Genomic DNA, 19,215 nt, shown 5'->3' with positions numbered 1-19,215 from the left:
ATGGAGCAACAACCCATCAATGATTAAGCTCTTGTTTTTGGATACATTAAGATTTATAGACACGCAAGAACCATTACATTGTTAATACATTTCTCATGAGGTTCCCTAATGTATACTTGCCTAATGCCTAGTGTATGTGAACGCTCAGCACCATTACTCTGAGGATGTAAGACTTATTCCTCACAGCTAACTGGATACATTGTTTTTATTATTATTATTTCAGATCAAGGACCTACATTATAGACTGCTAAATACAACTAAATACAACTTTCTTTAGTTTTTGTCATAGATGTGTATTCATTCAATAAACTCAAAATCCTCTTGTGCGTTTTGAAATTGAAAGTTCAACCGGTACAGTGCAGCTGTTGCTGCGATGAGATTCCATATGTAAAACAGTGAGGCAGAATGTTTCCATCCAGTGATATAAAATATAAACCAGAAGACTGATAGCAATGCTCTTGTCCAGTTGGCATGTACTCGTCATGCTATCTGCTTGTGCTAATGACTTGGTGTGATGTGTGTGTGTGTGTGATATTATTGTATGTGGGAGGGATCTCGGGTCTGAGGCTTCATCCTAGATAAAGAGGGATTTCAGGGGAATGACGGCAGAAAGGGGAGGGGATGTCTATAGACAGGAATGGACAGTTTAATTAATAACCACCATCCCTTCGTCCCTGACCCCAACTGGTCTCACATACTCTCACTGGAGGCCAGACAGAAGCTGCTATAGTAGCCTAAATGATCATTAGCAATATTGATGGTGCTTTAGCTGAAAGCGTGGACATCAGAGACAGGCTGGAGACATTAGGACACACATCACCTAACAGGAGTAAGTATATGATTTAGTGCAAAATATAGCATGTGAAGTAGTGAGAGACCTATACGAATGTGTTCTATGTGCCACTGTGGAGAGGCCTCGCTAGAGCGGTTGTGTAGGCTGGGGTTTAGAGCTCCTCGTGGGCTACGGACGGCTCCATCCCAGGGGAAATTAATCAATGTTAATTAAAACAAGAAAAACGGCAAATGAGATTTATAACTGTAATGATTCATATGTGGTACTGTTTTCACGTGGCTTGATTAACCTCCCATGTTCATTGTGGCCTTGTGACTATTTTGTTTCACCACAGAGGCCATACTGTACGTATTAAGGCTTCAAGGGAACTACATTTCAAATATTTGTTATAATATAATGTTATGCAATTATTTACCTTGATAAGCAGCAGGGTGAGATTGTGTAGCCTATTTGAGTGCGTAATAGCAAAAGACATATGTTAACACCTGTAGCCTAACAGAGAGCATTGTCTCAGTAACAGTGTCAGCCAGGGAGGTCTTTTGCACCCAACATTCAACATTCCCCCCCACATGGATGCGCAGCGTGTTAACATCTCCATGTGGGAGAGAAGAGGCGTTGATGTAAAAACGAAGTACAACCTGATGTTTAATTACTTTCCAGTGGAATCCAGACATACAGTACATTATACTTCTACTGTAGCTTCACATAGCTACACGTCTAGACAAATGAGAATTCATATGAAGCTCTTAAAGAGTGGAGACAGAAATGCCATCAGTCACACCTCTCACTAATTGTTCAATGTTTCTGTTTCAGTAGTGGACGAAGGCTTCCTGCTGCTTTGCATCCGATCACGTCTTTTTCATTCTGAGTTGGGCCCCTGACACCCTCCTGGATGAATGAGTGGGTGGGCCACGATGTCAACGTGGTGGGACCATTACAAATCCCACCCAACGATGGATACCCCTTGTCAGAGAGCTCACACTTTTTTGGTACGTGACCACAGGTGTACTACTATTATGACAACCTCTGACACACATTAGACTTGTTCTATAGTTAAGAGCTGATATCCCAATGTCTAATTTACACTGATTATACCGATTGTAAGCTGCAGAATGTTTTTTGTTGAAAAATTGTTTATTTTTTCCTTTTTTTTATTTTTTTGGTATTACATATACCATTCAGTAGTCCCTAGAGGCCAGTGAGCTTGTTCCTTTGTCCAGATGTGAAAACTTCACACATTACCAGCCTTCTACCATAGTGATGCAAGGAAATGTGACTGTCAGGTTAATGAGTAGCTATGACAACCTTTGCTCCCCTTGGCACTCCTCAAGCAAGTGTCGAGCTGTTCCATTACAGAACTACAGTACTACTGTTCCAGAGTGTTTATAGAAGGGCTTCTCATCAAAGGAAGCAGAGAAAACATGTTTAACGACGATACGTAAACCAAAGGTACGAGCAAATGTAGAGCTTCAGACTAGTTGGAATATTGTGATCAGAGCACAGAATAACCTGGTTCTGGGTGACACTGAGATGGCCATGGTCCAGACAAAGTCCTCAGGAGGTCAGTTTATTAATTTGGTTTGATTCTGAACAGAATTTAATGCTATATGGGATTCGACCTTACAGATGACAAGACATGTGTGTTTTGCATAGATGTTGGAGGCTACTGTATTTGTATTTGTTTTGTCATTACCCTCTCCTGACTGAAAATTATGTCATGAATGGTTTTGAGTCTCTCAAATGATGTGTTAACAATTTACAATTTACAATTTAGGCATTTAGCAGACACTCTTAATCCAGAGCGATTGACAGCAATTGACAGTAAGCAAGAACAACACATGTTAAAGAAGATAGTTCTACTTTTCATCATTGAAATATCTGTTTGTAATGACCGATAGCCCTTTGTCATTTTACAGTGAGAGTGAGTTGTTAATCATTTATAGGTTTATTACTATTCACTGCTGTATCATTATCCAAGGCTCGCAGCTTCTGCTGGGACACATTTAATATCATTGAATGAAATCTTCACTGGAAATCCCTCACTACATTTAGAAAAAGATGGACTACTTCCTTGTGTGATGTCCCCATACAGTAGTTACACCATATACTGATCCTGTCATAAAACAGACGGATGGTGTTAACCTCCAAATCCCATGATCAAATTCACACAATAACAAAGCATTCACTTAACTCTGAGAGTTGAATCAATGCTCATTATTTTGCTTTGCAGCTGTTGTTAACTACAGTTAACATTGAACTTGTAGATCTGTTATTTTCCCTGTTCATCATACAACAAAGCATGATGGGTTTAAGTGGCCAACACCAGTGGTATTCATCTTATTTCTCTTCCTCAGACATTCTGGCAGACCAAGGGAGTCCACTGCTTCAGGATCCAGACGCTTTGCCCTTCACCGGCTATCCCAGCATGCAGTACTCATCTATGGAGCCGACCATGTGCTCGTCACCATACTATTCCACTCACAGTCACAATTACTACCCCCAGTACAGCGGAGAGGATTGGTACTCACACACAGGGATGTACGAACTGAGGAAGGGGCCGCAGGAGGTTACCTATGATGCTGAGATGGAGGAGGTACCTCCTGCACTGCCTGCAGGGTGCAAGAGAACCAGGCAAATGTCTCAAGCTGGAAGGGTCAAAGGGGAGGAACTGTGTGTCGTGTGTGGGGACAAGGCATCCGGTTACCACTATAATGCTCTCACGTGTGAGGGATGCAAAGGTAAGGTTGTCCCATTATTCAAATTGAGAATACCCTGGCATTTATTTACCCTGGCACACCTATTTTGGGCAACTCTCCCTAAAATAAAATAAAAAAATCACACCAGTGTGCCTGTTGCCTGTGATTGGTTAGCTGATTTGCTCGTTTACATATGACGTAACTTTTCCCTTCAATGTCAATGGCGTTTAATGTTTTGATGTCTAATTTACGTCATATTTAGCAGACTTTTTCATTGTCAATGGCAAATCTTGAGACGTGTGGGGACAAGATTTAGCGAACATTTGACCTGAATTCCCCTAGCATTGTCAATGGCAAATCTTGAGACGTGTGGAGACATGTATCTTCTATCCCCACAAATGTGCAATTTTGAACAATCAGGCTTTCTCATCATATAGGGCTTTTATGGAAATTGCTCTCAGGAACAGCTCAACTGATTTGGTCATATGCGTGATGTCATCAGTATACTTTGTATAATTCCTCCTCCTCTTCAGTCTTCAGTTCCAAATGCATTGCATTCCACTTTGTTTACAATGTTCACTATTGTTGTTTTTCCAAGCTGGCATGGAATCGAAACAAGTCTGGGTTTATCTAGCATCAGCATTATAATGACTCAAATATTAAATAATATTTGCACCCCCACCACCTCAGGACATTGTGGTACTGCAGCTAAAACAGCTTCAGAAGCAAAAAAGAAATGATATGAACTGGCTATATCAGAGTGGTGATTGAGGCTCAAACCATTAGAAATTAGTTTGAGGGACAATGCAATATGATAGAAACAGTTTTAAAATGCATGTTATAGCTGCTTTAAAAATCCCAGCCGTGTGAAGTGAGGGGCGCTCTTATCATACATCATCTCATTCTGGCCAATCATTAGCCTTTTAATGTTTGTGTTTACACAAACACTCAAAACTGGCCATTCATTATCAATGGCATTTAATGTTTGTGTTAGGAGTCCAGGACAAAGTTTGTGTTTACACGCACACTAAAAGATGGAGATAGGAGGGGCTAGCACCCCTCAAAATTCTTACAATAATGCAAGGCTCTGGCCGCCTAATGGGCCAATTGATTGGCATGACAACCCCAGTCGTAGCTAGATTTGGCATATCCCCCATACCTCATGCCAAATTCCCCACACCTGCCATTTGAATAGGTAGTCAGTCCACTTTTAACAGTCAGTTATATGCCCTTATATTGGCATGTCCATAACATCAGGGATATTATTCTCCATATAGGGACAAGGAAGGACAGACAGATATAGAGATCTCCATAAGGGATACAGGCAGACAGACAAATACAGAGATCACCATATGTGCACAGACAGACAGACAGACAGACAGACAGATGGTTAAAACGGGTGCTATGACAATAGAATAACGGTCATTGCATAACAGGGTGAGGAATGCATTCCCTACTTTCCTTGTTCCCAAACTGCATCGTTCCCAAGTAGTAGGCTGGTGACCATCGGGCACAGGTCTAGTAATTAAGAATCACACCCGTGTGAAGCGAGGGGCGCTAATACAGGCTATCAAAGTCTAACTATGATTAGGTGATGTAATGATCATGTAAAACAAACGGTGTCAAAACAAACATTAAATTCTCTTTATTGTTAATGGCATTTAATGTTTGTGTTAGGGACAAGATGACGTAAATTTTCCCTTCATTGTCAATGGCGTTTTTAAAACAAACATTGAACTAAAAACAAACATTAAACCTGTATATAGCGCCCTTCAAAATTAGTTAAAATATCAGGTCTACAACCTTGACTATTTTTGCTATTCACCATAAGTTGAAGTATAGCCGGGCTTAAATCAGTTTATTGTTAACCAGTATAGTATGCTTAGTCTTACATGAACGAATAGGTCCCAACAATGAACCGCTAAACTCTGATGTTTTAGTTTTAATGGTATGGAAAATGTATTTAATTTAATTTTAGAAATAATATATGTGATATTACTTAACCTGGCTTCCCAGAAAACCAGGGATACATGCACACGCACATCGTCTAATAATAGGCCTTTATAAGAGACTCAATTTTAAAGGAACAATATAGCAGAATATAAGCCTAATAATAATAATCTTAAAAAGTGTTGAGCAGGCGATTTTCATTACAAGTGTTTTGCAGGGTATTTACTTAGTTATTGCACACCTGTTATATTTTGTGAAATACATTAAAACCCAATTCCATCAGCTGTTGGTGAAGTGTCATACTATATGTTAATTTGTGGAGTAAGTAACATCTTACTCATTAAGCAGGAGGCTGGCTGATTAAAGGGACAATATTGTTCCACAACAGGCCCGGGCCGGCCTAGCGGTCTGGGCACCTAGGCTGCTAATTGCTAATTTGTTCTTTGTTTGATTAAATGTCAAAAGAAAGATTACTTCATATACACACTTCAAGTCAGCTGTCACTACTTGTAACGATGAACTACTTGACCGTCTTGACGTAGATCCATAAAGAACAAAGGAGTTGTCCTTGAACTTTGAAACTAGTCAAAAGCAAGAATAACTTTACAACCCGTCTTCATGTAAAAACAAACCCACTTCCAGTATAGTGGCACGCCACCCAAGATGTGGCCTCCAGCAGCTCTCGCTGACATTTGTTTTATGATGCCGTGGTTTTGCTCTTGTTCCTGCCGAACCACAAGGGGAATGGATATGAGTGTAATTCCACACTGTCAGGTGGGACAATACCAGGAGTGCAGCCACCGGTGTGCCCTGCCATTTGCCTGAGAATTGCTTTAGGTCTTGCTGCCCTGCTACAAAGGCCAGATTGGGTTCCCAACTGCCCTCTCAGCTTTCCGCTGTACAATGTGGGGGGGAACTTGAGCTGTGCAAAACGCTAATGTCTTTCATTGTGCTTAATGTTCTATGTCAGAATGTCTAATAACTGTTCCCATAAGTGAGTGCATGTGGGTCACGCACTGCACTCACTTGGGAACAGTATACTCTGGAACATTGCCAGGTGGGCTTGGGCAATGGGGGATCCTATCGATACAATTCTTGGAACATACTGGCCATTTAAATGTTCACATGATTACATTCATGTTCAAAGGATTAGCCATATCCTTAAAAGCCATAAAAATTATGGATCAGTCTCAAAATAATCCTGATTATTTAATCGGTTTTCCCCAGCAAAATAAATGAAAAATGTAAAAATTCATCAATGAGTTCAATATAAAGTGTCTAGTACCTCTAGTCAGGAACAAAAGCCAAATCAAATACAATGTAAAATCTTAAGTAATTAATTCCGTTGTGAATACAGACACTTGGAAAAGAGTAGCTATTTATTGATTGATTGAATACTTTATTAACAGGCTTTGGGCCAAGCCCTATGGCCTAGGCTTGTTTCCATTGTGGTCCTCTGTATAATATCGGACTTGGTCAGAATCGGTATCAGCAGATATGATAATCGGAGATTGGATATCGGTCATAATTTCATAATCGTGCACCCCTAATATATAATATATATAAATATATAACCACGATTAATAATATATACTATCTCTTTATGTTCTTTACTTCTTTTGTGTATTCTATTTTTAAGTTCCTAAATGTCTTTCTGTGAGCGTAGTGCTCAATTTATAATCTGTCATGCGACAGAGCATAATTTAGGCATAAATCACACTCATGATAATGACATTTTTTGCTAACCATGTTCAGGCTTCTTCCGACGAAGTGTAACAAAGAATGCTGTGTACAAATGCAAGAGTGGAGGAAATTGTGAAATGGACATGTACATGCGCAGGAAATGCCAGGAGTGTCGACTGAGAAAATGCAAAGAGATGGGCATGCTGGCAGAATGTGAGTATGGCTACTGTTGGCATAAGATCGAGGACAGTTGAATAATGTCATCATGAGCAGGGAAATCAAGCAAATGTTAATTAATTTCACGACTGTTTGGTCTTTTGCTGGTTCCAGCCTATATTTTAGGTAATTTAAGCCCCGGTTCGATATTTTGACATCCCCAATTGAACTGAAATTCTAAAATCTAGACCCTACAATCTTTATTTTAGTCACTTTCAACCTGGCGTCTATATTTTGGGCATGTTATCATAAGTGATACATTTTATTATTAGTGCCCTGCAAAAGTAAACAAAGGTGTGAGATTTTGACAAAACAATTGAAACCCTAATATTGGGCTCTCTGTCTCTCCAGTTCTTTAGTAAGGTACACCAATCAATTATAGGAGAAAGAACTCATTAATTAGCTCCAATTGTATAGTGTTCCAGTTCCAATTTCATCTGCCAATTGTTTTGTTTCGTTACTTCCAATTCTCTTGTTTAAACTGTATCCTGCTGTATGAGGTATCTCTCCTGATTGTGAATTTTACATTAATTTATGTTCAAAAAAGGGTCAAATGCCTATTCCCATTGCAATGATTATTATGGGAATAATTTGTCAATTGACAATGATTATTATGGGAATAATTAGACAATTCTGTGAGCAAAAGCTAAAATCTCTCACAGCATCTTAATGGTAAAACAAAATACTAATAATAGCCTACAAAATGACTCACGTGGAAAATTAATTTAACTCTGACTATAAAAGTGCAGCTGTTTGTAGATATTTCTTATTATAGTAGCCGTAATAATTTAATGATCTCATGTTATCCTGAAAATACACTTTGTAATCTTTTTTGTGTATTTGCCCGTTGTCCTGGGCTGGGAAACTGGCATGAAATCAGGAGTGTTATTTTAACTTTAAAACAAGTCAAAGAAACTGCATGCGCTCAGAGTTAAATTAACACTCTGGATTTACTGTGTGTATTTGTAGTTGCCGTTGGTAGATAGTAGGACAGAGTGAGCTCCTGTTGCTCATAAATAGTGCAGGGAAGTTGTGATGAATATTGCAAGGTGGTTTGACGGGTGTGCCGTTTAGGGTCCTGGAGTTCTGTATGTTAATCTGAGACATGCAAGTTTTGACGCGGTCGACAGCTGTTTACATAGTGTTTACTTTGGAATATAAAAATGTAAATGTAATGGTCAATTTGTTCACATTAATTGTATTACATTTTGCTGTGTAGATTAGAATCACTGCTGGGAAAAATAATAATAATAAAAAAACAGTTGTGAGGTATTTAACACATAGTGTAAGGTTTTTGTCACTTTTGGCAGGCTTGTTGACAGAGATCCAGTGTAAATCTAAAAGGCTGAGGAAGAATACCAAGGCCTCCCCTGGAGAATCCACTGGTGATGACACAGAAGGTACAGACATTGGAGACAACAAACAGGTTACCTCCACAACCAGGTTATCAAAGGTAATCACAACCTGTTGCTTTCTCCAGATGAGACACAAACAGTCACTGGAAATAATGATCAAATGTATTTGATGTGGAAGATGACGTAAAAGCCCTCACTGACTGTCCTTGGGATTATTCTTAATCTCTTAGCCTTGACCTTCATAAATATTACATCCGTTCTAATGCCTGCTGAGGTAACTGATAGATCATATAACACTAATGCCTCAACTTTACAAACTGTGACAAACTTCTGTTGTTCTTTTTCATCCAGGAAAAGGTTGAACTCACTCAAGAACAGCAAACGCTATTGAATTTCATAGTAGATGCATACAACAAACATAGAATTCCTCAGGATATGGCCAAAAAACTGGTATGTTACTCTTGACAACATGTCAGTTTTTCATAGTGCTTTCTTCTGTTTGTGGTTCAAGCAATGAGATCTCACACCACGACCTATATGCTTGGTATACAAGGGGGTATCATAAAGTTAATATCCTTTGCCTGAGATTAACAGACACAAAACGCCACTGTTCTGTTCACTAGCAAGGACCACACCACCAATGAAGTTGAACAGATTTTATTGCTGGCAGGGGAAGAAACAGATCATGAACACAACATGGGACGGCCATCGACGACGACCTTTAAGCCGAGATGGGGAGGCCTCGGGGGGTCCGGCATGCTCCCGGGCACGGCGAACCCCCGTCAGGGACCTGTAAAGGAGAGGTTAGAGAGGAAGTAGGATGAGCAATGGGGCGGGGTGATGAAAATAAGAACGGAGGGAGAACCGTGGTTAGGAGGGCTTTTATATGTGGCTGGAGGTGACCTGATTGGAGGTGGCTTGATAGGAGGTGGAGGTGGTCGGATTGGAGGTGGCTTGATAGGAGGTGGAGGTGGCCGGATTGGAGGTGTGGTCCTGCTCCTGAACTTCAGCTGTGAGCTCCATGTAGCATAGCCTTCTGCTGGTGGAGCTTATGCAACTTGTCTTATCAGCATGTCCTCTGTCTCACTGTCTCAGCCTGATCTCCCTGTTCCATTGACGTGTGTTCATATTGTCTACCCAGCTCCAAGAAGAGTTCAATGCAGAAGAAAACGTCCTCCTACTGACGGAGATGGCAACGAGTCATGTACAAGTCCTTGTGGAGTTTACTAAAAACATTCCAGGTATAATAAATATCCCAGCTAACGTTTTGGATGGAATAATATTTGACTACATCAGTCGTAAAAGTAAAGTAAAGTAAGTAAGTAACATCAGTCGTATGCCTTTATTATTAGCCTAAGATTACGATCCTTAGATCTCGCTGTTGTACACACCAAAATCCATAGTCTTAACCAGATGAACCCTACCGTCCTTATTGTCGACATGTCATAATAGGTGAACATACGGCAAAAATATACGACCATTCTGTGAAATGACCAGATCTGCAAGCTCACAGCCTATGTTGCGTTGCAACGTCACGTGTTGTGAACTTGTAGATTTGTTATTTTTTAAGAGATTTGAAGGACCAAAACCGGATGGGACCAAGTACAGACGATGGGGGATCCGGGACAACGATGTACACTACTGTATAGGTATAGGGTTTACAGTAAAGTGGTTAATTTATCTGAAAGCGTAGAACTGTATACAGTACAGGACTCAGTTATATGTTCCATGCATACTACAGTGCAGTATGGGAGTGGATTGATATAGTGATATCAGTGGTTACTGGTAGCAAAGGCCATAAGGTGTATGGTAAGGTGTAAAGAATGGTACTGTATGGTCCCTCTGGCAGGTTTCTTGGCTCTGGACCATGAAGATCAGATTGCACTGCTAAAAGGCTCAGCTGTGGAGGCCATGTTTCTGCGCTCGGCTCAGGTCTTCACCAGAAGAATGCCCCATGGACACACAGAAGTGCTAGAGGACAGGATACGCAAGAGTGGTGAGACCACCTAGAAGGAAACATTTAATGATTTGCTACAGTATAGTAATATTCTCACAGTTTAGTACGGTAATTTTGTGTACACAAATGGCCTTCAAGATCCGATGACCATCACCAAAATACAGTCACAAAATGGAATTGGTATGACAAATATATAGACAAATATATTATGACAGATATAAAGTTACTTTATTGTCATATTGACGTTATTGTAATCTGTACCTTACTTGAGAAGGCTTTACTCAAGACTAGAAAAATCCTTTCATTATACTTTCTACTCAAAACTACATTTTCCAAACAGTCTAGAATTCACAGGAATGATTAGCTAAATTCACACATCAGGAATCTAGGCCGGACGGATGATCAAACATTCCTAACAAATCTAATCCCAACTGACGTGATAGAGCAGAGTAGTGGATGTATATTTATTTGTACCTTTCTACCGTTGGCTGCTTTAATATACACCTTCATGAAATTGCATTGACTTAAAAAAATCACACCCGTGTGAAGTGAGTGGGCGCTCTTATCATCATACATCATCTCATTCTGGCCAATCACAATTTGCGTCCTCACTTTTCCGTCTTCACTTTTATCTTATGTTTGTGTTTACACAAACCTGGAAAGATGGGCAAAGTATAAATGTTATTTCAATGATAGTGGATGGAGAGAAAGGATTTTTGTCCAAAACAAACCCGGTACAACAAAAATCCAATCCTCTTATTATCATACAAGTATCGTTCAAGTATTGTATCTCTCGAGTATCGCGCAATGTCTGACATCTTTCTACCAGCCACTTACACTTACAGGTGTTCCCTGTGGGCACAATCGTTATGCGATGCTTAACCTATAGCACGTCTCCCACCCAATCATGCCGGCCAATCACAATTTGTGTCATCACTTTTCTGTCCTCACTTTTGTCTTCAATGTTTTACTTTTACTTGAGTAAGGAATATATGTCACTTCTGCTACGTCTGTAGAAGAAAATACTCCTATGTTGATGTGTGACCTTCAGAGACCTTCTGTTCCATCTTGTGCAGCAGACTGCACACTCAGGACAGTGACATACTGAGGGGTCAATGTGCAAGCTGAAACACCCAAGTCTAGGCAGGTTTATCGTGCATAATTGATTAGCTTGCATCTGATGATGCAGCTGGGAGCTGTGTTCTGACCTGTTGATTCCAGCCTGGGTGTGGATTACACATGCAAGCCGACCCTTGTTGGGTACAGTTTCATTCTGTTGTGAGTCTGGGCACTGTCTTATGTCCGTAGAGGAGATTTTACCAGAATTTACCACAGCTAGCCTATCAGAAATATCAGAAATTCGATATGCTAACACGCATGACATGTATCATGATCATAAACTAGTACATCTCTCCTTTGCAGCCCACAATGTTTACTTTGTATGATGGCTTTACCCAGTATTGAGTCTATACATTCACATTCGTTGCCACTGTTTTATGAATTAATGTAGGCCAAAGTATTTAAAAGAGCGTTACTTTCTGGTGCCTTCATATTCATACTGTACCGCACTGTTGTCACATTTGAGGTGTCTCAATGACAGACCAGAGTGGACGACTGAATTGATAGTTGCAGGGATGGCTGGAGACAGAGTGCATGATTCCTCCAGTGCAGGTCTGGTCTAAATTGTAGGGCTTAGAAATATTCACGCCAAGCTGCCAGAGAAGTTGTTGTTCCTTATCGAAGGGTGCTATTGTTGCACATGCACTAAATGAAATCATTTGAGAAGGCTATACTTTGAAGTTATTTTTTAATCCAATGAGTAGAGAACCATGAATACTTAAATATTCTTGTGATCTCATCTTGTGGTCTGTCTGTCTGTCTGTCTGTCTGTCTGTCTGTCTGTCTGACTGTCTGTCTGTCTGTCTGTCTGTCTGTCTGTCTGTCTGTCTGTCTGTCTGTCTGTCTGTCTGTCTGTCTGTCTGTCTGTCTTATCTATACAGAGATGCGAAACCAGTTGAACCAGTAGGCTACCATAGTACCAGTATTGAAGTTAGGCAGACAACACACATTTGGGTGTAGCTGCATTGGGAACTCCTTATATTGTTATGGCTGAGTCATGGTGACATGGTGTCAGACGTCGGAAGAAGAAATACTTCTCAGTGTACAGTACACTGTACAGTAGTGATATAATCCAGTTGCTTTTGGAGATACAGGACAGGTTACCACTTGGGAGGAGCACACTTGATCGCTATGAACTGTAAATGTGCCTACTCAATTGAAATATCATGGCATAAACATGTGTATATCTTTCTGCAGGTATATCGGAGGAATTCATCACACCCATGTTCAATTTCTACAAAAGCATTGGTGACCTCCAGATGATGCCAGAAGAGCATGCTCTACTCACGGCCATAACTATCCTGACACCAGGTCAATATCAAATGTCCTTCATTATACAGATATTCTGTTGCCATTGTTTGATATATTCTTTAACAGTCAATCAAGTCAATCAAGTTTGAGGGGCGCCATTGACAATGAAGGGAAAATTTACGTCATATGTAGACGAGCAAATCGGCTAACCAATCAGATGTCGGTGGGAATGCTTGGCCAATAAGGGACCACCATTCTTGATGATGATGTACGATGATGAACGATGATGATGAGCGCCCCTCACTTCACACGGGTGTGATTTTTATATAGAAGTGTATATTTGTAGGTCTCTAAATGTTCTGATGAATTGAAAATGGTGGACCCTATTGTAAACAAGTGTAATACTTTATGGTGTCGTCCACAGTTAACCGTTTTTGTATCGAGATTTGCTTGAAATGTACCTAATCTGCATACTGTTAATCAATCAATCAATCAATCAATCAATCAATCAATCAATCAATCCTAATTTAGACTGAATGCTGTTGTTCCATTTGTGTTCTCCTGCAGATCGACCATACGTGAAGGATCAGCTGGCAGTGGAGAGACTACAGGAGCCCATGTTGGACGTGCTGAGAAGGTTTTGTGCCCTGCAGCATCCACAGGAGCCACAGCTCTTTGCCCGTCTGCTGGGGCGGCTAACTGAGCTGAGAACACTCAACCACCACCATGCAGAGATGCTCACATCCTGGAGGATGAGTGACCACAAATTCACCCCGCTCCTCTGTGAAATCTGGGACGTACAGTGACGTATGATGGGCCAAAGCAGCTGGGATAGGTGGAGTGGGGTTTTGCCAGTGGATGGATGGACATAAGGTTTGAATGAACATTTCAAGTTGAGCAACAATGTCATGCTCCTCCTCAGTGTTACGCTTTAATAAGTAGGCTATGTAATCACTTGGTGAAAAACATGGGACATTTTGCCTGAGGCTTACCAGACTAAAACAATATATTACTTTAAAAGTATAATGTTATTGATATATTGACTCCAAGGCCAATGAAGTATATTTAACAAATTTTATTATTTTATTCTACTGAGTATTTTTTTGTTGTTGCTCATATTACAATCTGATGTGAGTCTGTGTGGACATCTGAAACAGGCCAGCCCTACACGAAGAAACTCGATAGAGTCAAATCAAAAAAATATTTTCATTGCACACGGAAGTAAGTATGGTTTGTTCTACAAACTCAGCTTCCAACAAAATGTGTTTATTACTGAAAATGCAAACGTTATATTTTCTGGTTTATTTTGTTTTTGAAAGATCATTGTTCAAACCACTATATGCCTAAATAACACCTGGACATTAGACACAAAAACAGTTTCAAAATATTTCTTGTTCCTCGTCCACTTTGATGGAACAATTATCACATTAAAACTGTGGTGAACTACCATATATGAATCAAGTTAAAGGACAACTTTGGTTTTTTACAACAAGGGCTCATTTGTTAGTGGGGGGTGTTTTTTTCTTGTTGAGCTTCACACTGAACAGCTGCATGATGTGAAGCTGAGTTTTTAGCAGCCATTTGATTTGATTTCGGTTGTGACAGTACAGTACAGTCAGTGACAGTACAGTACACTAGTACAGTACAGTAGAGGGACCCCCTGGGGACCCCCACATGGTAACAACCGGGCCAGCACCCTGGCCGCGTTCCTGTTGGTCTGGAAGTTCCGGAGACCCCCACACGGAGTTGCACCACTCAGTTCACACGGGTGTGATTTTTTAGATGTTGTCCAAACATCATGCAAATTGGTACACATTATCTCTATATAGTCATGTGATCGAGACATCTGTCAGATTTTTCATATTCCATCCTGATTGGCTAATTGGCTTCCAACGTTTGCAGGCATGGTCCGTTTTGTACAAAATGCCTCAGGTCCGATTGCCGTGAAACTTTGTACGCACATCCCCACTAGGTCAAGGATGAAATGCCACAGAATCCAGTGAAAAGATGTTGATTGGAAGACCTACAGTTTAAGAGTTATATGCCAAAACTTGAATCTGCCTGTTATAGTGCCACCGTGAAGCTTGTTTGAAAAATGTATGCTGGCTTTTTTCAAAAAAGACCAATTACCCGAATACTACCACCCCTCCCTCAGTTACAAATCACAATAGAACTATAGAAAGCAATACTTTTAATTATTATCATTACAAACTAATAAATGAACCCTTGTTGTAAAAAAACAGTTGTCCTTTAATGTTAAAATTAACATTAGTGTCTTTATTTTGAAATACAGTATTACTCCACCGGGTATTTTCCCACATTTCATGTTGTTCTTCTTATCTAGAATACTCAAAAAGCAGACATAATACACATTATACTGCATTAATTTCATCAGGTTGGTACATGACAATTTCTGATTGTGGTAAACCTGTATAGCAGGTGGTATGTAATGAGCATCACATAATGCAGTATAAAGAAAGATACTTAATTTGCAACACAAAGTATTTATTAATATAACATAATAAAAGTGATTATGTATATGTATAAATCATGTTATTACAACTATCATCATATAAACTATACATTATGTACAAATTATTTCCATGTGATGACCCAAAAATATATTTTGTTTCTGTATATTTTGACATCTTGTGTCAGAACATTAGGATGTCAGGTCTTCCACCAAAGTTCTGTGTCAAGGATTTTTAAAGCTTAAGCAAAACCGAATTACACTGATTAATCTTCAAATTTGGAATATAAACAATAATTTTCCACTATATGTTTATATTTTCACAAATAACTGCACTATCACTAAACACATAATGTGCATACAGACAACTATGCTTTCTATGAAAACTAGGAATAAATACAGGCACATAGCTCCATCTAGTGGAATCATTTGACAACATTATACATCCACCTCCTGTTAGAGAGTATCATGTAATAAGTGAGTAAATACATGAAAATGCACAAATTATAGGAATTGTATTCCTCTTTGTTTATCAACAGAATGAATCTATATATAGATACACAACTTAACGAGCAAAATGTGGGACAATTATAATAAAGGTTTAGATAGTTTTTATCGTTAAACATAGCACCATGGAGGGGTCAGTGTTTATAAATGAGTTCTGTCCTGGGAGGTGGTAATCGCGGGCGGCTCAGCTTCAGAATACACCAGGAAGCCAGAAAAAGTGGTGTATCTTCCCTGGTTGCTGTACACAGCGTAGCGCTCATCCTGCTGACTATACAACCACACATTCTCCCCCTGCCGTAGAGACAGGAGCAAGCTCTGGCTCTGCATCTCCCTGCGCTTTGACGTATCCTCATCAAACACCATGGCCTGCACCACCCCGTTCCCCGTCATCAACTTCACAGAAACAGCCCGGCGAGGGTGCTTCCCGACGGTGAAGGCAAAGTAGTAGGCCCCGGGGAAATGGCAGGTAAACAGACCAGAGGTTTTGTTGAAGTGGCCCCCAATGTTAACATACTCCACATCAAAGGTTAGTGGCTGCTTGTCCTGCTGCTTGCTGTTTTGTCCCAGGACTGTGGATGTTCGTGCCACTGAGAAGGCCGACCTTGGTTTCTCAAGTGTTTGACCACTGGTCCAGCGATCCCCCAGAGGGGGACAGTCGGGATAGGACTGACCAGGTGGAGACAAGTGGTTGTTAACATAGCTGGTTGCGGAAATGTCAGGATAGACAAGGTAACCAGAGAAGGTGATATAAGGGCCGGCATTGCTGTACAGAGCATACTGAGGACTTGTCTGTAAAAGCAGCCACACTGTGTCCATAGCTTTGAGACTGATCATTAAGCTTTGGCTTTGAACTTTCCTCCCTTTCTTGCGGTAATCGTCGAATGCTATAGCCTGCACCTCCTCCCCATTCTTTACGAGTATGACAGACAGCATTTTCTTTGGAAATTTCCCCATGGAGTAGGAGAAGTAGTAGGCCCCAGGGATTCGACACCGGAAGTGGCCTGTATCTGGGTTGAAATCCCCTCCTGTATTGACCAGGAGCCGATTGAAGGTGACCGCCTTCTGGCTGCCTCCCTGTACACTGTTGGTCCGTGTAGCAGAGAATGCAGAGCTGAGTCCCGTTGTTACTGGAGGAACACTGAGGGACATAACTGATCCCACGCAGGTGATCATACCAAATAAGCAAGCTATATACCAGTGACTGCTCCCCTGGGTAACGTCACCTGGAAGATATAAAAGAGAAAACAAATCACTCTTATGTGACATAACTGAATGAAAGCAAGAGGTTTACTAGAACTGGACATTTGTGTTATTTCTTTACATTCTTTGCAAAGCAATGCTTTTTTTTTAATACAAAAATACCAGTATCAAAGATTGATGAATTCACAATTTTGACTGTGTCTTCTGCGTATCAGACAAAAGATTAATATTATAATGCCACTGGGTCAGCTAATATATGTGTGGGTGAGGAAGTCTGGCTGTCTGAGCCCTGTCAGGACGGATCCTGCCGCTCAAATCAAACACTCAGTGGAAGCAAGAGCCCCTCTAATTCAGCTGGTATTGTCTGTTCACTCTGTGCACTGAGAGAAAAGGGCTAGATTAAGCACTGCACTGGTTCATCTGTTCCTGTGTGTGTGTGTGTGTGTGTGTGTGTGTGTGTGTGTGTGTGTGTGTGTGTGTGTGTGTGTGTGTGTGTGTGTGTGTGTGAACAATGGAACATGTTGGAGGGTTGGTGAGGTGGGATAAGTGACTGGGAGCTAGTTTTGCAAACACAGAATGCTAAAACACACCTAAAAAAAAGTGCATATATTAAAGCCTTGTTATTACATATCCCACAATGCTAATGGTCATTTGGGGAGGATGGCTGGAATTTGTGGTCATTTACAGCTATCATTATTATAACAAGAATATGAACTTGAACATGGGTTAGTTTTTGTGCCACTGTATCTTGCTTTTCCTGTTTTTTTCCCCTCATTTTGTGTAAATGTCTTGTTTTGTTTTCTTTGTTTTGTTTTTGTCCCTGTATGTTGTGTTGTCTCTGTAGTCGACATGACTGCATCACTGTGGTGTCCACATGAAGAAAAAAAAATACACGTATAAAAAACCCTGACTGAAGATTTTATTTGCTGGTGTGGTGGTATAATTTATTTAATGTTTTGTGTTTTCCTTCCTTTTTTTTTTACTTCGCTTTACCATTCTGTTCAGGATCATACTGTAAGAGCACTTTTTATTTAACTTACATGCTTTTATATATTGCTCATAAGTGTTTACCTAATCTATAGACAAAGTGTTTACATTAGAACAAAATGGTTGCTTTGTATAGCGGCCTTGATGGTTAGTAAACAAGTGGAAATCTCCCAGCTGTACATGACCAATAGGCTTGGAATTTACACCTAGTAGTTTGTGGAAGTCTATCATGTTGTCTTTGATATACATATTCCATAAACGTCTAATAACAGCTATTAACAACAGAGTTTTGTCTGTGTCAAGAAAGTGGAAGAATGAGGTTGGAAAAGAAGCGACAAAATTCATAGAGTTTATAACATCTTTTAACATTAATTCTATAATATTATGTGTAATTTGTTAGGTTGTAAAAATATATCTTCATTGATCTAAAAAAATTACGTTGTGACTAACTCAGTATAAAGACAAGAATGTAATTAAAGAATACTGATTACATTTTTGTTTAACTTTATACAGTGTAAGTTAACGTAAATATATCAAATTAGATATATGGTTAATGGACAGGTTAATACCACACAGGTTTCATAGTAAGCTCTCATCTGCTATTTTGTGACCTTGGGAAATACCAAGATTTATGTCAAAAGTAAATTACATATTATACAGGCAGTTCTGCTTCAAATATTGCCCATAGCATACATATTTCAACTTACCTGTTCGGCTATGGCGATGCACATGATGCATAACTGTAGTCAGCTGGACACTTCTCTTGTCCATTCTTTCATAAAGCTCCTGTAACTGTTCTGTTGATGGCCAGGCCAGCCCTCTACGGTCTACCCTGGGCCCCAGTTGGAAATGGGTTTTGTCCATAGGAATAGACTACATCAGTAGGAGGGGCTATGCAACCATGATGGCTTGTGGAGATATTATTTGTATTGTTTTATCTATAGTCAGTATGACTATGATGTTCTGGTCCGGATCAGTTACATTTTTATTTAAGGGAACATTACCAGGATTGCCTGTCAATTGTCACTGCA

At 40.0% G+C, this 19,215-nt stretch overlaps 2 protein-coding genes across 2 annotated transcripts; one reads left to right on the top strand and one right to left on the bottom strand.

The window, feature by feature from the left end:
• Positions 1 to 1,685: 1,685 nt before the first annotated feature.
• On the top strand, positions 1,686 to 13,826 carry nr1h4 (nuclear receptor subfamily 1, group H, member 4; the record flags this gene model as incomplete). Its single annotated transcript, XM_079500714.1, has 9 exons — positions 1,686 to 1,782; positions 3,148 to 3,531; positions 7,195 to 7,335; positions 8,649 to 8,791; positions 9,045 to 9,143; positions 9,835 to 9,934; positions 10,543 to 10,689; positions 12,967 to 13,080; positions 13,588 to 13,826. The coding sequence occupies 9 exons, from the start codon at positions 1,686 to 1,688 to the stop codon at positions 13,824 to 13,826; spliced, it is 1,464 nt and encodes a 487-aa protein (XP_079356840.1).
• Positions 13,827 to 15,302: 1,476 nt separating this feature from the next.
• Positions 15,303 to 18,994, bottom strand: c1qtnf13 (C1q and TNF related 13). The gene is made up of 2 exons (XM_079501176.1): positions 18,892 to 18,994; positions 15,303 to 17,220 (listed from the first exon to the last, which is right to left on the bottom strand). The coding sequence occupies exons 1-2, from the start codon at positions 18,953 to 18,955 to the stop codon at positions 16,139 to 16,141; spliced, it is 1,146 nt and encodes a 381-aa protein (XP_079357302.1). The 5' UTR covers positions 18,956 to 18,994; the 3' UTR covers positions 15,303 to 16,138.
• Between the last annotated feature and the right edge of the window lie 221 nt (positions 18,995 to 19,215).

Source organism: Electrona antarctica, assembly GCF_951216825.1.
Source record: "Electrona antarctica genome assembly, chromosome: 5".
NCBI lineage: Eukaryota > Metazoa > Chordata > Actinopteri > Myctophiformes > Myctophidae > Electrona > Electrona antarctica.
Note: the sequence above shows the minus strand (reverse complement) of the source record. Positions and strands in the feature narration are given on the sequence as shown.

Excerpts from the sequence above, each read along its gene's own strand:
- c1qtnf13 (XM_079501176.1), bottom strand. The coding sequence starts at position 18,955 with ATGGACAAGAGAAGTGTCCAGCTGACTACAGTTATGCATCATGTGCAT. Across the intron at positions 17,221-18,891 it reads GCATCGCCATAGCCGAACAG|GTGACGTTACCCAGGGGAGC; the intron begins GTAAGTTGAAAT and ends TATATCTTCCAG.